General features: G+C 28.1%; 3 protein-coding genes across 5 annotated transcripts; all 3 read left to right on the forward strand.

Moving 5' to 3' along the window:
- Positions 1 to 845: 845 nt before the first annotated feature.
- On the forward strand, positions 846 to 25,620 carry LOC114383608. Its single transcript, XM_028343309.1, has 6 exons — positions 846 to 1,123; positions 3,163 to 3,519; positions 3,963 to 4,073; positions 4,485 to 4,909; positions 5,566 to 5,764; positions 25,027 to 25,620. Exons 1-6 carry the CDS (start codon positions 1,033 to 1,035, stop codon positions 25,503 to 25,505), a joined length of 1,662 nt encoding a protein of 553 aa, XP_028199110.1. The 5' UTR covers positions 846 to 1,032; the 3' UTR covers positions 25,506 to 25,620.
- Positions 10,656 to 12,958, forward strand: LOC114383611 (multicystatin-like). The gene is made up of 5 exons (XM_028343313.1): positions 10,656 to 10,981; positions 11,071 to 11,334; positions 11,822 to 12,100; positions 12,199 to 12,412; positions 12,736 to 12,958. The coding sequence occupies exons 1-4, from the start codon at positions 10,862 to 10,864 to the stop codon at positions 12,400 to 12,402; spliced, it is 867 nt and encodes a 288-aa protein (XP_028199114.1). The 5' UTR covers positions 10,656 to 10,861; the 3' UTR covers positions 12,403 to 12,412; positions 12,736 to 12,958.
- LOC114383609 lies at positions 20,436 to 25,040 on the forward strand. 3 transcript variants are annotated; one of them, XM_028343311.1, is made up of 6 exons: positions 20,436 to 20,535; positions 21,654 to 21,915; positions 22,526 to 22,897; positions 23,224 to 23,334; positions 23,757 to 24,169; positions 24,885 to 24,984. In XM_028343311.1, the coding sequence occupies exons 2-6, from the start codon at positions 21,747 to 21,749 to the stop codon at positions 24,894 to 24,896; spliced, it is 1,077 nt and encodes a 358-aa protein (XP_028199112.1). In that variant the 5' UTR covers positions 20,436 to 20,535; positions 21,654 to 21,746; the 3' UTR covers positions 24,897 to 24,984. The 3 variants fall into 3 exon arrangements, with proteins under 3 accessions (XP_028199112.1, XP_028199113.1, XP_028199111.1); XM_028343312.1 differs by having other exon boundaries at positions 20,456 to 20,535; positions 23,757 to 24,065; positions 24,885 to 25,040; XM_028343310.1 differs by having other exon boundaries at positions 20,459 to 20,535; positions 24,829 to 25,040.
- Positions 25,621 to 26,191: the final 571 nt, after the last annotated feature.

The raw sequence follows: 26,191 nt of genomic DNA on the forward strand, positions 1-26,191 counted from the left end.
ATTCAATGGTTACTTTGTTGGAATATAATTAAGGGGTACTCCGAACTTAAATCTAAATAAAATAATAATAATTTTAGACCTAAATATAAATAAATATTAATTATTTTGTATTTTATTTAATGAATATTTTTATTATGTCTTTCATTTAATAAAATCTTATTTCTTGGGAATTATTTATTTTTATTATACAAGTATTACTATAAAAGATATTTTAGAAAGATTTTTTAAATTAAATATTATTAACTGAAATTTTTTAATTCATGTGTTTTGTTAATTATTTAAATTTATTTATATTTAGGTCTGTAATATAAGCTTTGAATTCAATGGTTACCTTGTTGGAATAGTTGACTAATATAAAATGATAAGATAATAATCATATATAGAATAATGCATCCCAACGGAAGTTACATAAATATATAACCACCCCTATGGGCAGAAAGTTTTCGTCAACAATATAAGAGTAGGAAGAAGGTTTTATGATATCATATCATTGTACAACGAAGAAAGATAATATTAAATTGAGAGTAAGTTAATTAACAGTGTCATGATAGCGAGTCTCGCTAATCCACACAATTTAATGAATATAATTTTTTTATAATGAATATTTTTTTCTGTTAACAAATTTAACGAATACATTTATTCACTTTAAAAAAGAATTAATATTATAAATTTAGAAATCATTCAACTTAAAAAGCTTTTGAAAACTGTAGGGTTGAGGTGTTGAACAGATTGATCATTGCTGAAATCCCCAAAATGTCATATTGGAAATAATTATTTTAAAAGTGTAAGTTGGAAAACTAATTAAGGACTCTTGTTTTACCACCATATATAATATGTTCAAGCTTCACAGGCTGGAAAGAAAGAAGCAACACTGATCAAACAGGAAATTTCAGAGAGGTATCCATTTCAGTTCATTTTTCCTAGAATTCAATCATGAACTCCAATATCGAAGTTAATTTCAGATGACCACATAATTCAGATTATACCAACACCAGATTATACCAACACCAGATCATACTCCTAATCAAAGTCATGAGCAAAGTCCAATTGTCACTTCAACAAAGTCACCGGCACCAAAACATGAAAAATAGAGGAGTGAATGAAATGACTCCAGAAAAGCTGAGTAAGTACGTTATACTTGAAACTATTGCATTCACAAGAGGGTAAATTCCAGAGATCATGTCTTTAAGAGTTTGTTTATTTTACATTTTGAAAAAATTGAATTTGAAATTGCTTGACGTTAAAAAAAATATTTATATTATTATTATTATACGAATGATATTTCAACAATCGGTTTAGAAAATTATTTTTTTACTCGAAAGATAAAAAAGTAGAATCACTTTTAAAGTATGAGTATAAATAAGTATAAGTCGCATGTTAAAATAAATTAGCTTTTGTCAACTGAAGAAAAGAAAAAATAAATTACTTCTCTCAAAAACAATTTTACCTATCATCATAGAATTAATTTTCAACCAAAAATTGAAATTCAAATTTTGAACTTAATTAAAGGTGATTGATGATTGGATCTCTTCGACTACATAATCTCAAATTTCTCGGCTAAATTTCAATTTACAAATGATCAATTATTAGGAAATTTTAAATAAATTTTTATTCTTAATTAATATATATATATATATATATATATATATATATAGTATTTGAAAAATTTTGTTTTAGATTCTTGTCAACGGTTAAATGATGACGTGTTTTTTAAATATTTGATAATGCGATTTGTGATAGTTCAAAAATCATTAATATTTATTTTAAAATCAAATTTAAATTTTCTGATGGTTTTTAACTCTAGAATCAATTAAAGCAAAAATAAATAAATAAACTTCTCTTAATCATTTCATCAAACATCTCCTACATCTCCCCCACCATCTCCTTCTTACAAAATGCACCAACCAAAACATTAAACACAAACATCAACAAAAACACCCTTTCAAACCATCTCCTCAACCAAGTGATTTAATAGGATTCAAAGCCATTTGCAACCATTTCATCGTGAAATTTGAGCACAATGGAAACAACTTCATTGAGGTAGAGGCCGTTGATGAGGGTGTTGAGCATGACGACGTCGTAGGGGAGGTCGTGCTTGAGAAGCTTCCCGAAGATGTAGAATGCAAGAGCGACCTTGTCGACGTGGCAAAAGCAATTGATGAGGATGGTGAGAGTGATGTGGCAGGGGCGGTGTGAGACTCTGTTTGGGTGTAGAGGAAAATCATGGCGGGGAAGCACTTCGCCTTCACGAGGGAGGCAAGGTTTCAATGATTTTTCAGAGACCCAAGTTGAAATTTGCAAGATCTGAGGTTTTCTGGATTTGGGTGTCGAAGAGATTTTGGAGATGAAGATTGAGGTGGGTTGGGAGGGGTGTGGAATGAGGAAGAGAAAACGATGGTGGTAGAGGTTCTAGGTCAAGGGTTGTTCAATTACTTGGTGGTGAATTTAGTTTTGAACGAGAATTTGTTAATGGTGTTTGGGAGTGGCGAGAATCTGCAAAACAAGTTGTCAAATCTTGAGGAACATCCGAACGCGTCAAACTTTAGTTGGAACTATGTCATCTTTAAGCAATTTTTACAATCAAAGTATGGGGATTGGGTTTTGGGGTGGGGGGATGGGTGTTGTAGGGAGCCAAGAAAGGGAGAAGAGGTTGGATAAGTTACAATTGTTGCTGATGGGAAGGTGTAGAAGAAGAGGAAAATGGTGTTGTAGAAGCCACACATGACTTTTGGAAGAAAGAGGGCAGAAGAGAGAGAGGAAAAAAGAAGGGTGGAAGATGGGAGAGAAAAATTTTATTTTTAATTTGATTTTGAAATAAATGTTGGATGTTTTTTAACCACCACAAATTTCATTATCAAATCTTTAACGAACACGTCATTACTTAACTGACATTAGAGATCTAAAACAAAAAATTTCAAGTATCATGAAGCTGATTCAAAGAAATTTTTTATTATGTATCAATGCAAAAGTCGAATATATATTAAGATTAAAAAACATATTTAGGCCTATTAGGAATTCAAAATTTGAGACAAGTTTCCAATAAATTTTTTACAGATTTAGGGTAGACAAGAAATTAAAAGGGTCTTCTTTGCTACTAAATACTAAAAGTTAAGATTATTATATAAAGGACATGTTATAATGTGAAGTTTGAAAGGATTGCAGGTTCTTTAAAAGAAGATCTGACGAGACATATATGGTGGGATAAGTGGCTCGAATCAAAATCGATAATTGATAAATGTCCTGATATGGTACGCATTCCGTTAAATGATAGGGGAGACACGGCTCTTCATGTAGCAGTAAGTCAATGGAGCCTTGAAACTGTGAAAGAGTTGGTTCAACGTATGAGCCCAGAAGACATGCTAATACCAAACTTAGATGGGATGCTTCCAGTTCACTTGGCTGCTTTATATGGCCGCAACATAATGGTGCAAATTTTGTCCTCTCAGAAAGTGCTTGACAAAATGGATTCCAAGCATATTGAACTACTGTTTTTAATGACCATTAGGTTCAACATGTTTGGTAAGTGTAAAACTAATTAAAACAACCTTATTTATCCTTTTTTTAATCTAGCTCTCTTTTACATATTATGATGTTTTACAAACTGAATCGAACCCATTGAACCGATCAGCAGATACCATAATATATATATATATATATATATATATATATATATATATATATATATATATATATATATATATATATAGGTCTGATCTACAATTCTAACGTGATTCGGTACAATGACCATAATTCAATAACAAATTTAACGAGAATCAATAATTAATTATCACTATTAGGTATCTGAAAGACTGTGATATCATCCATTAAAACCAAACAGATCCTAGCTATTTTCTCATTGATTTCATATATATAAAAAGAGATATATATGAACTCGTACGTGGTTTTTCAATTTAATTGGAGTTTTACCTTGCCTTGTACTATTTAATTTGTGCATACAACAGATTTGGCAATGCGATTATTTGAAAAACATCCAACTACTCTGGCCATTGCTAGAAATGAAGAGCACCTTACCGCATTGCATATGCTGGCGCGAAAGCCTCCAGAAAGTTTAGGTAAGCTTTCACAAGTTGATGGTTTTTTTTTTGTGTGTGTGCTAAGCTAAAATTTAATTTAGATCTTATTTGACATCATTTTCATTTTGATTCTTATTTTAGAAAGTTATATATTTTTGTTTTATATAAAAAAATTAAGAATTAAATTAGTCCTTAATTATCAATATCCAGTGTAATCAAGGTATTAGATGTTTGTTGAGTTATTCTAATAACACAAATTAATTAATATTTGCCAATAAGTAAAAATATCTTACAATTTTTTTCATGCACAGATTAAAATTTAGAATTTTATAAAAAGAGATAAAAATGGTGCTTCATATATATAAGATTTAAATTTTAATTGAAGTTTTGTTTGTTTCATTTCATGTTAAACATTGGTTCGACCAATCAACTTTATATATCTCTTGCTAGACATGGAGGACAACAAGGAATCAAAAGCTGGTCCGCTATTTAGAAAATTATGGACTAAAGTTAACCAATTGGAACACAATAGGATAATGGACTTGATAACTCATCCTTCGCCAGTGCTGTTTGATGCAATAAAATCAGGAAATGTTGAGGCTGTGAAGATGCTTATTGACAAGAATCGTGAATTAGTGACAATAAAGGACCCCCAAAATGGACGGAACCTACTGCACTTGGTTGTGCTATTTCGACAAAAAAGAATATTTATAAGTATGCTATGGGGATTGGAAGAGCATATAGTACGAGCAGTGGAAGTGGACAATGAAGGTAACAACATTCTACACTTGGCTGCGCATCTTCCAGTTGAATTCGAAGAATTGTCCAGTTTAAGAGCAAGCATTCAAATGCAAAGAGAGCTCGAATGGTTCAAGGTCAATTAATTTGCTTAGTTTTTCTTTTTCAACCATTCTTTATTCACTCGCATGCATGCATGGCATCGATCAGTTCTAGCACAATCTTATTTTAAAAATTAAAAACTCCACAAATTTTAGGCTTTTGTTAACTATACTGATTTTAAATCTATAAAAGTAACAAGTTTTAATTAAAAATAGAAATCATTGTGTGTAGTATTTTTTTATTATTGTAATAGTTTTTTAAAATTTGTTATCCCGCATAATATATAGTTAAGCAGCCAATATATAAATATATAGACTTTTTTTATTAAAAATTATACAAGTGCATTTGTAACATTAAATATCACCCGCAACATATATTTATAAAATATCTTAACTTCGAAATTGTACTTCTTACAAATTTAATATCTAATAGTTATTAGAGCAATTACACTAACTCTCTTCCAGGTTTCGTGTAATTACATGTAATTTCACTCTTTTTATTTTTTTACACTAATTTTCTTTAGGTTTAAAAATATTACTCTAATATTCTGTTATATGTTTGAAAATATTACACTAACTTTCCCTTAAACCTTTGTAATTTGCTCTGGTTATTAAGTGATAATTGAAAGATTAATTAAGTTATGCATTTGGATACCATCATTTAAATATATACACTCTTGATTTGTAAATAGTTCGTGGAGACGTGTGTTCCTCGTGAACTAAGAAGAATGAGAAACAACATGGGCAAGAGACCAATTGATGTATTTTATGAAGAACACAAGAAGTTATCCGAAGAAATAAAAGATGCAGCCAAAGGAATAGCCGAATATGGCATGCTTGTGTCAACACTGGTTGCTACCGTAGCATTTGCGGCTGCTCTGACTGTTCCAGGTGATAAGACCAATGCGTGGTTTACTGTCTTCATATTGACAAATGCAGTTGCATTATTCACTTCTTCTGCGTCTTTGCTCTCATTCTTGTCAAATTTCACTTCATCAAGATTCGCACAAAGCGAATTTGTGAAATCACTGCATCCCAGCTTGACTTTTGGGCGTGCCTTACTTTTCATCTCGGTTTTTGCTATGGTTGTGGCTTTCAGTGCAGCCTCCTTTTTGATGTTTGATCACAAATCCAAGTGGGTTGCTTATTTAGTGGCTTCAATGGCCGTTTTCCCGATACTTCTGTTTCTTCTCTTTCAGATTAACTTTTTGGACGACCTCTTGTGGTCTAGATATTATCGTTTGTCCAAACTTGACTAACTTATCATCACAGAGTTACAGACATTGGGATAACTTCACGACACTCTATTATTTGTTTCTGAAACAATCTAGCTTGCGTTTAAATTTGAGATTATTCTACATTTTCTATCTCATGAAATATTACCTTTCTCATTGTTCCTGCCTTAATTTCAGACTATACTGCATAACCCACGTCAAAGCTTTTCCCCTCCCTTCCATGTGGTTGGTGAAGGGAGCAAATCATAACACATGCATATATCTTTCACGAGACTTAATCCTACTAGAGTTGAAAAAAATTGCTATAGAAAACAAAACTATAATAAATATAAAATTAGAATCAAGAAGAGAAATAAAGTAATAAAAAAAAATCTTGATTGAATGTGTCTGAAGATGAGAACTGACATTATAATTAATGAGTCCTAACCAAACCATATTTCTCACTAAGAGACGTGAAATGGAGGGACATATGGTTAGCAGTGTTCTTTTAGTTATGTTTAATTTAAAAAAATAAAATCTAATAACTGTTTTATAACAAAATATTTTTATGTTGAAAAATAATGAAATAAAAAGCTAATGTTTTTAAATTAAATTTGATTTCTTTTATTTGTATGAAAATTTTTGCAATGGCCATATTTTTGTTATCTACTCTCTTATTTATTCAAACAAATAAAAATTTACATTTTTTCCTTTTTATTTCTTTTAATCTAAATAATACATCCTTTCATCTTATTTTGTGTTTATTTTTAGAGAAGAAGGAGTATGCATCTAGAGTATAAAAAAGTTTACATAAGAAGGAATATGTTCAGTTTTTTTTTGTCTTCAAATTTTTTTGTATTTTTTTTAGAATAGTTGCTAATATATACACCATCAAATACATATTTTAGTTATTATGCGTCGTAATCTCAATTTAGTTTAATAAATCAATCTTAATAATGCTACTATTATTAGTTTGTTCATCTCCATCTAATGTATTATTAAATTTGAGAAACTAAAAATATATCTAAATTTAATCTATTTTTATGTATAAAAATCACTTTGAAATTCAAAATTCATATAAGACGAAATTATATATTTAATTATAAATTTTTTCTTATACTAGGTATAATAAAGAATTAAACTCTTTTTAACATATTTAAAACTTAATTATCTAATTGAAGACTTTTCAATATGGATTATTTGCATGTTGTCACATAATCATCCTCTTCACTTAATCCCATTCCTTTGTCCTTCTTCTCATCCCTCCACTCTCATTGTCTTTTCTCTATCTTGGACTTTGTACATTTGAAAAGAAGAAAAATGAAATAAGTAGGAAAATGAAATGAAACTTACACCCTTATACACTTTACTTTATATATTTTGAGCAGTATTTTTTTAATTATAAATTGAAATTTTATGTTACTAACTCATGCCAATTTTTAATACAAAACTTTATTATGTGATGTATTAAAATGAAAATTATTATTAGACAATAACATTTATAAAATCAAATTTATAAACCTAAATAAGTTCTTTCAAATGTATCTTATTTCTATTTTTATTGCAAATAAAATATTCTTACCCTTTTCAAGTAATAAAAAATTCATAATTATAAGCTAACACTTCATTTTTTAGATAACTTTTGCTTTCTCATTTTATTTTTAACAATTAATTATTTTAAATATAAACAAACCATTACAAATAGTTTCATATATTTTTATAGTTTTCTTTATTAAAATTTCTTTTAAAAAATTCAAATAAAATAAATTATCTCAAAATCATTTTCCATATAATACATCTAATCAAAAACTAATTTCATATAAGAAATTATTAAAACAATATTTTTTTCCACAACTATTCAAAATACATTTTATGATTGATCCATCAACTCATTACTATAAGCCTCGTTTCTGAATCTAGTGGTTGATGATTATTCTGACGCATTTTTATTTTTTCTGGTGCTACTAATGCCTAATATATCTCTTTATGACATTATCCATTTTATGTTGATGATTATTTGTAAAGATCATACATCTAATATATCTCTTTTTCACATCCATATATAAAACGTGTATGGTCACGAATCAGCAACGTGATTTTTTTTTCTTAGATCCGGATTGTTTGGTACGAAAGAAACAAATACATGAAATAAGAAATACAGGTGATAAAATTGGAGGAAAGAAAAATATAATAAATAAAAATAGGTGAAAAATAAGTAAAAATAAATAACATTTAATTTAAGAGAAATAAAAATAAGAGAGGAGGATGCATCCGGATCGTTACGAAAGAAACAAATAAATTTTAAAGAGAAATACATTTGATAAAAATTGAGAAAATAAAAATATAATTTAATTTAAGAGAAATAAAAATTAGAGAGGGGAAAAGTTACTATTCATTTTTTATTTCACATTATTATTTTTTAATTCTCTGTTCACCTATTTTTCTTTTATCAAATATACTCCACGTTTTTGTTATTCCATATCATTCTCATTTTCTTGTTTCTTCTATCGATTATATCTCTGCCAATCATAGTGTGCCAGCTTTCACAGTACTAGAACTTCACAACGAACTCATAATATCGTAGTTCACACTTCACATCCAAACACGTGCTTAAATCATGGGTGAGTTGTGTCCACAAATACCCAAAAATATCAAGGTTGAAATTAACTAGTTATCTCCTGCTTATTCTTCTACTGTAATTCATTGAAACACTCACGAGAAAACGTACGCAGAATATATCTTAATTTTTTTTTATAAATAAGAATCCAAACAATTAATATTAATAAATTTATAATAATTATATACGTTATTAATCAATTAAATTATACATCTTAACAAAAAGAATATCTAAGATTGGTCACACATATACAAATGCAATATATAGTTTAAAAATATATGCTTTTTATAAATAAAAAAAATTAAAAAAGCACATGAAGAAATATTATAAATAATAATTAAATATACACTCAATAGCAGAGATTAACACTCTTTAACATATTCACCTCAAAATATTAATAATAATAATAATAATTATTATTATTATTATTATTAAAATTTATTAAATACCACAAAATAATAAATAAATTCATTAAATAAGATGTAAGATTTACAAGATTTTGTAAGTTTAAAATAATTTCAATCAATAGAAAAAAACATATTTAAAATGAATTACTAATTAGGTCATTTTCAACTCTTAAAAATGACATTTACATTATCATAAACAATAAAAAAATACGTAATAATAAATGCATTACAAACGTTTTATACAAATATATATTATAAGCCATTCATAGTTGATTAGTCATAAACTTTTTATTTAACACAAGCAAAACATCTACCATTCTTTTTTTTTTAGATGAAACATCTACCATTCTTAAAATCACATACTATTATGATCAAAAGGCCAGGCGAAAGAATATATAGTTCGTTTTGTATTCACTACACATACTATTATGAACAAAAGTGTAAAATTCTTCTATATTATGAATATAAGCATATTAACTGTGCACTTAGGTTCAATTTTAACAATTAGATGTAAAAACCAAACCAAAGATCAAAAGAAAATATGTATTTTTTTTGCAGTTTATTTTTTTTTTAATGGGTCTGATGATTTAGAATTATTTAGTTCAACTTAAAGACAAAGGTAAACCTAAATAAGTTCTTTCAAATGTATCTTATTTCTATTTTTATTGCAAAGAGAATTTTCTTACCCTTTTCAAGTAAGCAAAAAAAAAGATTGTAATTATAAGTTAACACTTCATTTTTTAGATAACTTTTGCTTTCTCATTTTATTTTTAACAATTGATTGATTATTTTAAAATAATCAAACCATTAAAAATAGTTTCATATATTTTTATAGTTTTATTATTAAAATTTCTTTTTGAAAAAATTCAAATAAAATAAATTATCTCTAAATCATTTCCATATAATACATCTAATCACAAAACTAATTTCATATAATCAATTAATAAAACAATATTTTTTCCACAACTATTCTAAATACATTTGATGATTGATCGATCAACTCATTACTATAAGTCTCGTCTCTGAATCTAGTGGTTGGTGATTATTCTGACACATTTTTATTTTTTCAGGTGCTACTAATGTCTAATATATCTCTTTTTCACATCCATAAAACGTGTAAGGCCACGAATCAGCAACGTGATTTTTTTTTCTTGCATCCGGATTGTAGGGTACGAAAGAAATAAATACATGAAATGAGAAATAAGTTGATAAAATTGGAGAAAAGAAAATATAATAAATAAAACAGGTGAAAACTAAGTAGAAATAAATAATATTTAATTTAAGAGAAATAAAACTAAGAGAGGAGGATGATGCATCCGGATCCTTACGAAAGTTACTAAGTATAAATTAGAGAAATACATTATATTTGATAAAAATTGAGAAAAGAAAAATAGGTCAAAACTAAGCAAAAAATAATAATATTTAATTTAAGAAAAATAAAAATTAGAGAGAGAAAAGTTACTATTCATCTTTGATTTCATTTTTGAAAATTCTCTTCGCCTATTTCTCTTTTATCAAATATAGTCCATTATTTTTTATTTCATATGATTCTGACTTCCTTGTTTCTTCTATCTATTACCTCACAACGAATCCATAATGGAGACATAATATCGCAGTTCACACTTCACATCCAAACACGAGCATAAATGATGGGTGAGTTGTGTCCACGAAATGAGATAAGATGAACCTTGATATTTCCCCTATATATAAAAAGCCTTAGAATAGAGTATAGAAGATAAAGAAAAGAGAAATGGCAACAGAAACAAAAGTGGCAGTATTAGGTGGCATCACCGAAGTGCAGGGAGCTGCCAACAGCGTCGAGATCAACAATCTCGCTCGCTTTGCTGTAGAGGAACAAAACAAAAGAGAGGTGACTCTCTATTCTTAGTTTTAATTGCATTATTTCTCCATTTATTGTTATTATTATTATTTGTGATGGTAACGCATGCATGCATGCAGAATTCAGTTCTGGAGTTTGTGAGGGTGATTAGTGCAAAGCAGCAAGTGGTTGCTGGAGTGAATTACTACATAACATTGGAAGCAAAAGATGGTGAGATTAAAAATGAGTATAAAGCGAAGGTTTGGGAGAGGGAATCCCAAGAGTTGCTAGAATTCAAGCCAACATTAGGTGCAGGAGGCATCATCGATGTGCCTGGAGCTGCCAACAGCATCGAGATCGACCATCTCGCTCGCTTTGCTGTAGAGGAACAAAACAAAAGAGAGGTTCTTTCTATATTTTTCTTGTCTTCATTTAAGTCTACTTCACTACCTAAGAATCAGGATTATCTTTTTATTTTATTTTAAAACTTATAAGATTAATATAATAATCAAGAAATTGAGAAAGAAAAAAATAATTCCGAATTTAAACTTTTCACTAACAAAAGCTCATTCATGTTCACGGGATTGCACTGGGTGTTCTTTTGTTTCTATTGTTGTACTGTTCTTTTGTTTCTATTGTTGTACTGTTTCTTTCATTTAGTGTTTATTTAGCTGAAATAGAAAATTTATCTTACTAACTTATGCTAATTTTTAACACAAACTTTTATTAAGTGGGATATTAAAATACAATATCTGATTAGAGACAACATTAAAAATACTTAATTACAAAATTATTTATATGTTTTATCTAGTTTTAATTGAATTTCTCATTTTATTATTATTATTATTTGTGATGACTTAATTGATTGGAGATGGTAACGCATGCATGCAGAATTCGGTTCTGGAGTTGGTGAGGGTGATTAGTGCAAAGAAACAAGTGGTTGCTGGAATGAATTACTACATAACATTGGAAGCAAAAGATGGTGTGATTAAAAAGGAGTATGAAGCGAAGATTTGGGTGAGGGGATGGTTGAACTCCAAAGAGTTGCTAGAATTCAAGCCAGTCAATGTTTCTAGCACACAAATGGGTGGCATTACCGATGTGACTGCGAATAGCCTCGAGATCGACATTCTCGCTCGTTTTGCTGTTGATCAACACAACAAAAAAGAGGTTCTTTCTTTTCTTCCTTTAAGAATTAATATGCATGTTTAATTTAATTTCTCTATGTTTAATTGCTTGTCGTGATTACATTGGAGTTGGAAATGCAGAATGCAAATCTGGAGTTTGTGGGGGTGATTAGGGCAAAGCAGCAGGTGGTGGAAGGGTTCATATACTACATCACTTTGGAAGCAAAAGATGGTGAAACCAAAAATGTGTATGAAACGAAGGTGTGGGTGAGATCATGGTTGAACTCCAAGGAGGTCCTCGAATTCAAGCCCATCAGTATTAATCCTCTTTCGGTGTCGGTCTAGTCTTTATAAGGTATAAAATATAGTTTTAATCTCTGTCCTCTCAATAAATATTAGTATTAGTTTTCATATTTTTATTTAGATCAAATTAATCTTTAGACCTTAGAAAAATAATAGTGGTTTCATCATTATTTTTATTGTGAGCGAGGAGGAACACATTATTATCTTTTTTTTAATTCAAGAATTAAATTAATTAAAACTAAAATTTGAAAACTAAAATTAAGTTTTATTCTTTTACTAAACTACCATCACCAAATATTCTGGATATTCATATCCATAGTGTCGTTCTCTGTTGGAATTATTAAATGTGTTTTGTCTTTCTCGTTTTTTTTTCAGGTTACAGAAATAAATGGTCGCAAGCTGAAAGTTGTACTAATATTTATTTTTTATAAAAAAATCGAAGGTAGTATTAAATATGTTATATGTATGTATTGTGCGGAATAAATGCAGCCACGTACTATATATAATGGTACATACGGTGTAGGGCTGTACAAGTTGGGCATCCTATTTCAATATTAACGACCACTAATAAATATTACCATTGGAGTTATTACGTATTGATTATTCTGTATTTACGCGTAAATGGCTAAATGTTTCCAATTGATGCACTAAGTGATGCAAACAAATGTTCCTTTGTTTATTTTTTAAGGGCAAGATGAAAAAAAAAATTAGCATCAAGAGAAAGTACATCTACTATGAATAAGAAAGAATAGTAGAGTCAGACTCTCAAACACTCTTTTCACTCTAGTCTCTTTCATTGGTTCACCTCATTTTTTTTTTTTTAAATAGTTACTTGTTTACCAGTTACTATTCAGGTTATGACACTTTATAAAATAAGGAGGAATTATTGTATTCATAAAAAATTTGGCTTATCAATGATAAAATCAATCAAATTATCGATTACTCTTTTGATTTAAGAGATAAAAATTGGGAATTTTTGGATTTTTTTTATTTAATTGAATGAAACAAGAGCACAATTGAATGTACTAGAAAAATCAATTAATAAAAACGGTCCCTCATGATTGATGAAATTCCCTTGATTCCACCCTAAGATAATCTCTTGCTCCTCTTAATTATGTGATTCAATTTCTCTTATTTAGCTCAAATTCAATTCCTTGGACGATAAACCCTTCTTTGCTAATGATAAGCTCTAATCCCCTTGGGTCAGCAAATTAAAGAAAGGCATGGAAAATTCACACAAGTGCGTACAATTTACTTCTACTACATTGTATATTATCTCGGATTTTATTTATAATACTCAATTATCTAATTTAACAAATTTTAAAAAATAGTTAATTAAGTTAATAACAATAAATTTACTCTAAAATAATATGTTTTCAAAAACACTATTATTATTAATGTTTTTCTCATTTACATATATATATATATATATATATATATATATAATTTCTCTCTTATTTGATTAGAAATATTTTTATAGTCTAAAAATAATTAATGCATGAGATGATATGGATTATAATTTAATTAAATATAATTAACTCTAATATGTTTTTGCAATAATTATGGTACTTTTTTTATAATCATGGTTTTATTGAATTGTCATAAATATTTATTATAACGATAATAATAATAAAATAAATGTTATCTTAAATACTAACATATTAATAATAATATATATTTTATTAATTAAAATATAATAGTTAAATACATTAAAAAGTTATAATAATATAAAAATTATATAAATTACTACTGTACAAGGCACAAGCCATTTAATTAGTTTTAAATAAAATCAAGTTTGACTCATCTCATTATATTCTACCATAATTTTTAAGTCAAAATCCAAACACACACTATAATTAACCCATATTGTCTCATCCGAACACTGCACATATCCCACATGTTAAAGTCTTTTTCTTTCCATGTGGTTTAGGATTTAGGATTCTTATTATCCGTGCCTTAAATCTTAAATTCTAAAACTTATATATAATTGCATCTTCCATGCGCAATGTAGTATACAAGAAGCCGTCAAGTGTCAGCAACTCAAATATTAATTTGGAATATTTTGGGTAAAATATATATGTTTAGACTCTATACTTTCGTGGAATATTAATTTTAGTCTTCAATTTTTTATAATGTGCAATTTAATCCCTAAACACAACGTGGGAGAGTGTAATAGGTCTCCCAAAAGAAAGTGAATTTCCACCATTAGATTTGTCAAATTTTAATCCATGTATGATTTTTTTTTCCTTTTCTTCTTGACTTTCCCGATTTATCCCTCTGGCTTATTCATCATCATTGTCGTTAAAAAAATCACCTCTGGGGCAACATTTCATTTTTTTTCGCCTTGCTTCTTCCATTTTTCTTGTTTCCGACGACAACACCCACACACAGAAAGCAATTTTCGGCAGCCGCAGATGGTCACTACGGCGGCGGGGCACCACCATGCACCCCCACCCATCACATATCTCAATAAGTTGAATTTGAAATCGCTTGACGTTAAAAAAATATATTTATACTATTATGATACGAATGATAAAAAAAAAAAAGTAGAATCACTTTTAAAGTATGAGTATAAGTCGCATGTTAAGATCAATTAGCTTTTGTCAACCGAAGAAAAGAAAAAATAAACTTCTCTCAAAAACAACTTTACTTATCATCATAGAATTAATTTTGAAACAAAAATTTAAATTCTATTTTCGAACTTAATTAAATGTGATTGATGATTGGATCCCTTCGACTACATAATCTCGAATTTCTCAGCTAGATTTCAATTTACAAGTTTCCAAGAGAATTTGTACAGATTTAGGGTAAAGGAGAAATTAAAAGGGTCTTCTTTGCAACTAAATACTAAAAGTTAAGATTATTATATAAAGGAGATGTTATAATGTGAAGTTTGAAAGGATTGCAGGTTCTTTAAAAGAAGATGGATGAGTGGCTCAAAGCAGACTCGATTATTAATTGATAAATGTCCTGATATTGTACGCATTTCATTAAATGAGGCTTTGATTATGCGGAATGGTTAGTTGACCTTATGAGCACAGAAGAGAAGACAGCTAGCTGGCTAATACCAAACTCAGATGGGATGCTTCCATGCTAATGGGGACGGAACATTTTGAAGTTGGGTGATATTTAATTGTTTTTAATGATGGTAGGTGGTGGGTGAAAAATATTGATTTTGTTTTTCAAAATTATTATGGTTGGAACTGGGTCGAGGTGGGTGATATCTTTTGTTTTTAAGGTTGCTGGGTAAAAAATAATTATTATATATGCATAGATGGCATAACTCTAACTGTGATATGTGATGCTAGTTTGCATTTCTGATTATTCTATCATGGACTGATTTTTTTGTCTTATCTCTCAGCTTTAATTTCTATTATCACCCCATATTTCTTAAGTTCATCCCCATTTTTTTGAAATTAACAATAATACCCTTGTTGAGAGCATTTTACACACACTGTCACACAGCCACATTAAATCATGAATCAACATTAATCAATGTCACTTTTTCTGGTTGAGTAATTAGCTCTAAGATAAAGACACCTATCAAAAATGATGGGTGAGTTAAGTTGCATCACGAATGTCTAAAGAAAAACACGTTGGTTCGAATGCCACTTAACCCACTTTTCTTATTTGATAGTAAAAAAAATTCTTTAGTCAAATCGCTGCAACAGTAATCTAAGTAGTTTCTGTTCGCATCTCCAACATAATAGCATGTTATTGGCACCATGTCTCGTAATATTAGAGTTAGAGGTGACTCTCTATTCTTATTTTTTTAATATAACTATGAAAAGAAAATTAATTAATAACTATTAATTAGGGTTGAACTTTGAAGTCGTTGATCATGCACACAAAAACAGGAGAGAATTCAATTGTCAAACGTGACACGTATGCAATAATAAAAAACAAATGAAAATCCGACACGCATAGAAGGGAAGAGAGAAACATAAGAAAGAAGATCAAAAGAAATTAAAAAGAGAAACAAATGGCAGCACTGGGTGGCTTTACCGACATCACTGGAGCACAGAACAACATCGATATCGAAAATCTTAAATGGAAAAAATAAATTGTCTTTGGAAGGGAGTATCTCACCTCTGAATAATTTTATATCTCGAGAGAGGAATTAGCCAAATAATTATAACCATATGTGCATAAAAAATGAAATTCAATTCATTTTTATATATTTTGAGCAGTATCTTTTTAGTTATAAATTGAAATTTTATCTTACTAACTCATGCCAATTTTTAATACAAACTTTATTATGTAACTGACTAGCTATGTATGAACTTAATAAATGTAGCTATTAACTCTACAAACGGTGTGGGGTTGTGCATGTTTGCCACCCTATTTAATAATTGATTATGTATTAATTTATGCATGTTTCGTGCAAAGTGTGGATGGTGATGATTCGAACTATATAGCAGAATTGAATGATCTGGTGGAGCGGTCCCTTCTGTACTCAATGCGATTACGGGGTCACAATCTTGAAGTACTTGTCGTCCTTGGATCCATTTTAATATTTATGACTTTTAATTTAATAACTAACAAAATGAAGCATCATCTAATAACAAATTTGGTCATTGTCAACTCTTAAAAATGACATTTACATTATCATAAACAATAAAAAATTATACGTAATAATAAATGCATTACAAACGTTTTAAACAAATATATTATAAACCATTCATAGTTGATTAGTCATAAACTTTTTATTTAACACAACCAAAACATCTATCATTCTTAAAATCACATACTATTATGATCAAAAGGCGAAAGAATATAGTTCATTTTGTATTCACCACACCTACTATTATGAACAAAAGTTTAAAATACTTCTATATTATGAATATAAGCATATTAACTGTGCAGTTAGCAGGTTCAATTTTAACAATTAGATGTAAAAACCAAACCAAAGATCAATAGAAAATATGTAACTTTTTTGCAGTTTATTGTTTTTTTTTTAATCGGTCTGATGATTTAGAATTATTTAGTTCAACTTAAAGACATATAGATAAACCTAAATAAGTTCTTTCAAATTTATCTTATTTCTATTTTTGTTGCAAATAGAATTTTCTTACCCTTTTCGAGTAATAAAAAATTTATAATTATAAGTTAACACTTCATTTTTTAGATAACTTTTGCTTTCTCATTTTATTTTAAACAATTGATTATTTTAAACATAAACAAACCATCACAAATAGTTTCATATAATTTTATAGTTTTCTTTATTAAAATATCTTTTTAAAAAATTCAAATAAAATAAATTATCTCAAAATCAATTTCCGTATTATACATCTAATCACAGAACTAATTTCATATAAGCTGTTATTAAAAAAATATTTTTTTCCACAACTATTCTAAATACATTTTATGATTGATACATAAACTCATTATTATAAGTCTCGTTTTTAACTGGTAGTTCACAAGAATCCATAATGGAGACATAATATCGTAGTTCGCACTTCACATCCAAACACGTGCTTAAATCATGGGTGAGTTGTGTCCACAAATACCCAAAAATATCAAAGTTGAAATTAACTAGTTATCTCCTGCTTATTCTTCTACTGTAATTCATTGAAACACCCACGAGAAAACGTACGGAGAATATATCTTAATTTTTTTTATAAATAAGAATCCAAACAATATTAATAAATTTATAATAATTCTATATGTTATTAATCAATTAAATTATACATCTTAACAAAAAGAATATCTAAGATTGGTCACACATATACAAATGCAATATATAGTTTAAAAATATATACTTTTTATAAATAAAAATTTAAAAAAGCACATGAAGAAATATTATAAATAATAATTAAATATACAGTCAATAGCAGAAATTAACCCTCTTTAACATATTCACCTCAAAATAACCTATTATGTTAAATTTTTAACATATTATTATATTAACTAGCTATGATTTTTAGCTCTTAGAACAAATTGAACCTAATAAATGAATTTCTTGATTTTTTTTCTTGAAAGTTTAATATAATAGGTTTAAATTATTTATACACTAAATTTAATTTCTGTCTTTATTTTTTATTTCCAATTTATTTTAATAATTGTATTTTTTAGAAGTAAGAGGTTATTTTTCAAAATTAAAAAATATTACCACATAATTGTATATTTTTTGAAGTGACGGTTACCCACTACAATTAAGCGCAAAGGAATTCAATGAAAAAGGAGAATATGATAATTAGTAACTTGGACAGTTTTGTCATTCCACTCTTCTGCTACACGTGCAAAATGAAAAGAATTTATGAACCAACTAACACAATTTATGAACCAACTAACACAACCGGTTTAGAAACTGAATTGAACCCATTGATTCGATCAGACACTATAAGTTATATGTGTTTACAATTCCAAGGTCATTCGGTACAATATAACTGACCATAATTCAATGAGAATCAGTTGAAATAATTAATTGTGACTTTTTTGTTTTTGAAAGAAGGAATGAGAAAATGAAGGTGAATGATTTTATTTTTTTTGAAAGAAAAATGAAGTTGGAACGGGAAAGGGGAGGGAACATTTTGAAGACGGTTGATACTTAATTGTTTTTTATAATGGTAGGTGCTGGGTGCTGGGTGCTGGGTGGAAAATAATGATTTTGTTTTTCAAAATTATTATGGTTGGAATTGGGTCGAGTTTATCATATCTTTTGTTTTTAACCGTGATGTGTGAAAAATAATTATTATGGTTGGAATTGGGTTACATTTGGTTACTTCCGAGAGCGTAAACCATTCATAAATTCATTTTTGAAAATGAAAAATTTAAATTTTAATCTTTAAAAGTAAAAAAATATAATAAATATATTTACTGTTAACTTTTATCCATTATCATTAATGAAAGATGTATAACATTCAAGGGTGAAAAATAATTATTTACCTAAAATACAATTTAATCTTCATTTTCTTAATCATTACAAACATAACATTGTAATAAAAACTTAAAAAATAGAAAAATAAGCATAAGTTAAAATAAACATAATAATAAGCATAATTTATCTATTGTTATAAAATTTCTAATGTAATAGTATTTTATCAAAAATATGAAACTTAAACAAAAATACATCGTTATTAAGTTAATCTTTATAAAAAATGACATATAACTTAATTTTGTCACTACTTAGTATTGTCACAATAAAAACTTCATAACAACAAACAAATTATAATTATTAATTAATATTATACTTAATATTATGTGATGTGTTTAACTTATATTTATTTTCCTATTTTTTAAACGATTTATTATAATGTTACACTTGCAACGATTAAAAAAGGAGACAAGATGAATATTAAATTATATTTTAGATAAATAATCATTTTAGTTCCCAAATGTGTAAAAGACAAAAGTTAACAAATGAATGAATTTATCATACTTATTTTACTTTGGAAAACTAAAATTTAAATTTTTATCTTTCGCAGATAAATTTGTCAATGTTTTATATATTCAAAGATGAAATTGTATAATATTTTTTTGCGTTTAATGATGGAGGGTGGTGGGTGAAAATTAATTATTATGATTGGAATTGGGTCGGGAGCGGAGACGGAACATTATGGAGCTGGATCATATTTATTATTCTTATACATAAAAATTGAAGAAGAAATGAATTAATTATTTTATTTGAATAATAATTAAGTTATAATAAAAAATATAAATGTGTAGATTTTTTGAAAATTTTTATGATTTTTGTTAGAAGTAAAATTTTATATAAATTTCTTAAAAATAACATGACACTATAAGAATTATAAAAATATTATGAAAAGTCAATAAAAATAATTATAAAAAAAACCCATATAAAAATCATAATTGAAAATGCTAGTATTATATGTAATTGTCATTATTTTCCTCAAAGAATCACTACACATTATTTGCATTTGCATGTCATGTGTAAATTTACAATTTACGAGAAAAATAATACTACCACTAGCACTTAATTACTATATGTTATGTGAAGATAAACAAGACCATAATACTTAATAAAAGCCTCTTACACACTGTCAAGTTTGAAATAAAGGTTCATTTAGAGGGCATTGTCATTCACACTTATCTCATTTATTTTACTTGACACGTTACCAACACTAGAAGGAAACAAATCACTCACTCTATAAGTATTGTCTCACTCTTTCAACTAAGCATCCCCTTACTCTCTCATGTGAATGGTGAATTGAGGTAAACAACATCTCTTTGCACATAACGTTCAATAGTTGGATAATTTATTTCTTTCAACCTTTTAAATTGTTAAGATTAAGCATAGATGACATAACTGTAACTGTGATGTGATGCTAGTTTTCATTTTTAATTATTCTATCATAGACTGATTTTCTATCTTATCTCTGAACTTTAATTTCTTACTCTCACCCCATTTTTCTTAAGTTCATCCCCATTTTTTTTTTAAAATTAACAATAATACCCTTGATGATGTAAATTTATTTTTGAAAAATATTTGAATCCAATCTAAATCCAACCTTTATATATGTTTATAAGTTTATATATGATATCATTCATGTTTACATCTTAATTTTTTATATATTTAAAAATTATCACATATATATTTTAAGGTTCAAATATGTTTTCCGACATAAAGTTTGGATTTCACTGCTTGCAAATTTTTTTTCTTCCACTTTTTCATCATTAGAAAATTATAATGTATCATTTTTTTTCTGAAACTAGATTTGGTTTTTATAACAATAATATTTAAAAATATAAGATTTGTTAGAATTTAAAACTTAAACAAGTTTTTATTTAAAGATAATAGCAAAATAATGATAATTAATTTTAAATGATAGTGATTACTATAATTTAAAATAAAATATAATTTGATTTAAATTTAACTTTGAAGAAAATAACACATATACTCATAATAAAAAGAATTTAAATTTGAAAAAAATATAATCTTAAAAATTATTTCAGTCTCGTAAGTTGTGTAAGGATATCATATCCTTGTACAAGGAAGAAAGATAATATTAAATTAAGAGTAAGTTAATTAACGGTGCCACGATAGCGAGTCTCGCTAATCCACACAATTTAATGAATATAATTTTTTATAATGAATTTTTTTTCTGTTAACAAATTTAATGAATATATTTTATTCACTTTAAAAAATTAATATTATAAATTTAGAAATCATTCAACTTAAAAAGTTTTTGAAAACTGTAAGGTTGAAGTGTTGAACAGATTGAACATTGCTGTAATCAACAAAATGTCATATTGGAAATAATTAATTTTAAGTGTAAGTTGGAAAACTAATTAAGGGCTCTTGTTCTAACACCATACATAATATGTTCAAGCTTGGCAGGCTGAAAAGAAAAAGAATAAACACCGATCGAACAGAGAATTTCGGAGAGGTGTCCAATTCACTTCATTTTCCGTAGAGTTAAATCATGAGCTCCAATGACGAAGTTTCAGATGACCACACAATTCAGATTATATCACCACAAGATCATACTCCTAATCAAAATCATGAGCAAACTCCAGTTGCCACTTCAACAAACCCACCGACACCAAGACATGAAAGTAGAGGAGTGAATCAAATGACTCCAGAAGAGCTGAGTACGTTATATATACTTGAAACTATTGCATTTATAAGAGGGTGCATTCCAGACATCATGTCTTAATTAAGAGTTTGTTTATTTACATTTTGAAAAAATTGAATTTCAAACGGCTTGACGTTTAAAAATATATTTATACTACTATTATACGAATGATATTTCAACAATGGGTTTAGAAAATTATTTTTTTATTCAAAAGATAAAAAAAAAAAAGTAGAATCACTTTTAAAGTAGGAGTATAAATAAGTATAAGTCGCATGTTAAGATCAATTAGCTTTTGTCAACTGAAGAAAAGAAAAAATGAATTACTTCTCTGAAAAATAATTTTACTTATCATCCTACAATTAATTTTCAAACAAAAATTGAAATTCAACTTTCGAACTTAATTAATTGGATCCCCTTGACTACATAATCTCGAATTTATCAGCTAGATTTCAATTTACAAATGATGAAATTATTAGGAATTCAAAATTTGAGACAAGTTTCCAAGAGAATTTTTACAGATTTAGGGTAAAGGAGAAATTAAAAGGGTCTTCTTTGCAACTAAATACTAAAAGTTATGATTATTATATAAAGGACATGTTATAATGTGAAGTTTGAAAGGATTGCAGGTTCTTTAAAAGAAGATCTGACGAGATATATAAGGCGGAATGATCATGGGGGGCTCGAATTAAAATTGATAATTGATAAATGTGCTGATATAGTACGCATTCCGTTAAATGATAGGGGAGACACAGCTCTTCATGTAGCAGCAGCAGCAAGTGAATGTAGGAGACTTGAAACTGTGAAAGAGTTGGTTCAACATATGAGCCCAGAAGACATGCTAATACGAAACTTATATGGGACGCTTCCAGTTCACTTGGCTATTTTATATGGCCGCAACGAAATGGTGCAAATTTTGTTATCTCAGGAAGTGCTTGACAAAATGGATTCGGAGGATATTGAACGACTGTTTTTCATGACCATTAGGGTCGACATGTTTGGTAAGTGTAAAACTAATTAAGCAGCCTTATTTATCCTTTTTTTAATCTAGTTCTCTTTTACATATTATGATGTTTTACAAACTGAATCGAACCCATTGAACCGATCAGATACCATAAGATATATATATATATATATATATATATATATATATATATATATATATATATATATATATAATTCAATAACAAATTTAATGAGAATCAGTTGAAATAATTAATTATGACTATTAGGTTTCTGAAAGACTGTTTAAAACCAAGCAGGTCCTAGCTAAATTCTCACTGGAGTTTTACCTTGTCTTGTACTATTTAATTTGTGCATACAACAGATTGTGCAATGCAATTATTTGAAAAACATCCAACTGATCTGGCCATTGCAAGAAATGAAGAGCAGCTTACAGCATTGCATATGCTGGCGCGAAAGCCTCCAAAAATTTTAGGTAAGCTTTCACAAGTTGAAAATGGCCTTTTTCTTTTTGTGTGTGCGCGCTAAGCTAAAATTTAGATCTTATTTGACATAATCTCCATTTTGATTCTTATTTTAGAAAGTTATATATATTTTTGTTTTATATAAAAAATTAAGAATTAGTCCTTAACTATCAATATCCAGTGTAATAATGGTATTAGATATTTGTTGAGTTATTCTAATAACACAAACTAATTAATGTTTGCCAAGACGAGTCACATGAGTAAAACTATCTTACAATTTTTTTCATGTACAGATTAACATATAAAATTTTATAAATAGAGATAAAAAAATGTTGCTTCATATATATAAGATTAAAATTTTAATTTAACCTTGTTTGTTTCATTTCATGTTAAACATTGGTGGAACCTATCACCTATATATACCTCTTGCTAGGGGGCAACAAGGAATCAAAAGCTGATGAGCTACTTCAAAAATTATGGACTCAAGTTAACCAATTGCCACGCGAATGGATAATGAACTTGATAACTCATCCTTGGTCAGTGCAGTTTGAGGCAGTAAAATCAGGAAATGTTGAGGCTTTAATGATTCTTATTGACAAGAACCGTGAATTACTGACAATAAAGGACCCCGAAAATGGACGGAACCTACTGCACTTGGTTGTGCTATTTCGACAAGAAAGAATGTTTAGAAGAATATTTGGATACGAAGACCGTATAATAGCAGTGGAAGTGGATAATCAAGGTAACAACATTCTACACTTTGCTGCGCATCTTCCAGTTGAATTCCAAGAATTGTCCAGTTTAAGAGCAAGCATTCAAATGCAAAGAGAGCTCGAATGGTTCCAGGTCAATTAATTTGCTTAGTTTTTCTTTTTCAACCATTCTTTATTCACTCGCATGCATGGCATCCATCAGTTCTAGCAATCTTATTTTAAAAATTAAAAATTCCACAAATTTTAGGCTTTTGTTAACAAGACAGATTTTAAGTCTTTAAAAGTACAAGTTTTAATTAAAAATAGAAATCATTGTACGTACTATTTGTTGATTATTGTAATAATTTTTTACAATTTATTATCCATTGTCTTTAGCATAATAGTTAAGCAGCCAATATATAAATATATATAAATTTTTTATTAAATATTATACAATTGAATTTGTAACATTAAATATCACCGGTAATATTTATTTATAAAATATCTTAATTTCGAAATTGTATTTCTTACAAATTTAATATGTAATAATTATTAAAACAAATTACACTATCTCTTTGAGGTTTGGTGTAATTACATATAATTTTGTTCTTTTTTATTTTTTTACACTAATTTTCTTGGAGTTTAAAAATTATTACACTAATATATTTTTTTTTATATGTTTGAAAACATTACGCAGATTTTTCCTTAAACCTTTGTAGTTTGCTCTGGTTATTAAGTGATAATTGAAAGATGAATTAAGTTATGCATTTGGATACCATCATTTACATATATATACTCTTGATTTGTAAATAGTTCGTGGAGTTGCAAGTTCCTCTTGAACTAAGAATAATGAGAAACAACATGGGCAGGAGACCAATTGATGTATTTTATGAAGAACACAAGAAGTTATCCGAAGAAATTAAAGATGCAGGCAAAGGAATATCCGAATCTGGCATGCTCGTAGCAGCACTTGTTGCTACGTAGCATTTGCGGCTGCTCTGACTGTTCCAGGTGATAAGACCAATCCGTGGTTTACTGTTCCAGGTGATAAGAGCAATGCGTGGTTTACTGTCTTCATATTGGCAAATGCAGTAGCATTATTCACTTCTTCTGCGTCTATACTCTCATTCTTGTCAAATTTCACTTCATCAAGATTCGCACAAAGCGAATTTGTGAAATCACAACATCCCAGCTTGACTTTTGGGCGTGCCTTACTTTTCATCTCCGTTTTTGCTATGGTTGTGGCTTTCACTGCAGCCTCCTTTTTGATATTTGATCACAAATCCAAGTGGGTTGCTTATTTAGTGGCTTCAATGGCCGTTTTCCCAATCCTTGTGTTTTTTCTCTTTCAAATTAGATTTTTGGACGACCACTTGTGGTCTAGATGGTATCGTTTGTGCGACGACGATTTCATGTGGTATTTCAGGACGCTCCACAGGCAGCTCAGGTCGTTTAGAGATGCGATATCTGAGGTTGCTCAGGTCGCTTAGATATAGGATTAATATTCTTCACTGTATCATTTGTTTGTGATTCAATCAAGCTTCTGTTTAAATTTGAGATTTTCTATCTCATGAAATATTACATTTCTTATTGTTCCTGCCTTAATTTCAGACTATACTGCATAACCCATGTTAAAGCTTTTCCCCTTCCTTCCATGTGGTTGATGAAGGGAGCAAATCATGTATAACATATCTCTCACGAGACTTAATCTTACTAGAGTTGGAAAGAATTGCTATAGAAAACAAAACTATAATAAATATAAAATTAAAATGGAGAGAAATAAAGTAATTAAAAAAATTCTTGATTGAATGTGTTTGAAAATGAGAACTGAAATTATAATTAACTAGTACTAATCAAACCATATTTGTCACTAAGAGACGTGAAATGGAGGGACAAATAGCAGTGTTCTTTTACTTATGTTTAAATTTTTAAAAAATCAAATAACTTTCTTATGTTGAAAAATAATGAAATAAAATGCTCATGTTTTTAATTAAATTTGTATCAACATTTTTGCAATAATGACCATATTTTTGTTTTCTATTCTCTTATTTATTCAAACAAATAAAAATTTACATTTTTCCTTTTTATTTCTATTCATCCAAAATACATTTCATCTTATTTTATGATAATTTAATCTTGGAAAGAAGGATTATCCACTACAAGTATAAAAAAATTT

The sequence above is a fragment of the Glycine soja genome, chromosome 14, assembly GCF_004193775.1.
Source record: "Glycine soja cultivar W05 chromosome 14, ASM419377v2, whole genome shotgun sequence".
Taxonomy (NCBI): Eukaryota; Viridiplantae; Streptophyta; class Magnoliopsida; order Fabales; family Fabaceae; genus Glycine; species Glycine soja.

Excerpts from the sequence above, each read along its gene's own strand:
- LOC114383608 (XM_028343309.1), top strand. The coding sequence starts at position 1,033 with ATGAGCAAAGTCCAATTGTCACTTCAACAAAGTCACCGGCACCAAAAC. Across the intron at positions 3,520-3,962 it reads CATTAGGTTCAACATGTTTG|ATTTGGCAATGCGATTATTT; the intron begins GTAAGTGTAAAA and ends TGCATACAACAG. Across the intron at positions 4,074-4,484 it reads AAAGCCTCCAGAAAGTTTAG|ACATGGAGGACAACAAGGAA; the intron begins GTAAGCTTTCAC and ends ATCTCTTGCTAG.
- LOC114383611 (XM_028343313.1), top strand. The coding sequence starts at position 10,862 with ATGGCAACAGAAACAAAAGTGGCAGTATTAGGTGGCATCACCGAAGTG. Across the intron at positions 11,335-11,821 it reads AGGAACAAAACAAAAGAGAG|AATTCGGTTCTGGAGTTGGT; the intron begins GTTCTTTCTATA and ends GCATGCATGCAG. Across the intron at positions 12,101-12,198 it reads ATCAACACAACAAAAAAGAG|AATGCAAATCTGGAGTTTGT; the intron begins GTTCTTTCTTTT and ends TTGGAAATGCAG.
- LOC114383609 (XM_028343310.1), top strand. The coding sequence starts at position 21,747 with ATGAGCTCCAATGACGAAGTTTCAGATGACCACACAATTCAGATTATA. Across the intron at positions 21,916-22,525 it reads AATGACTCCAGAAGAGCTGA|GTTCTTTAAAAGAAGATCTG; the intron begins GTACGTTATATA and ends AAAGGATTGCAG. Across the intron at positions 22,898-23,223 it reads CATTAGGGTCGACATGTTTG|ATTGTGCAATGCAATTATTT; the intron begins GTAAGTGTAAAA and ends TGCATACAACAG.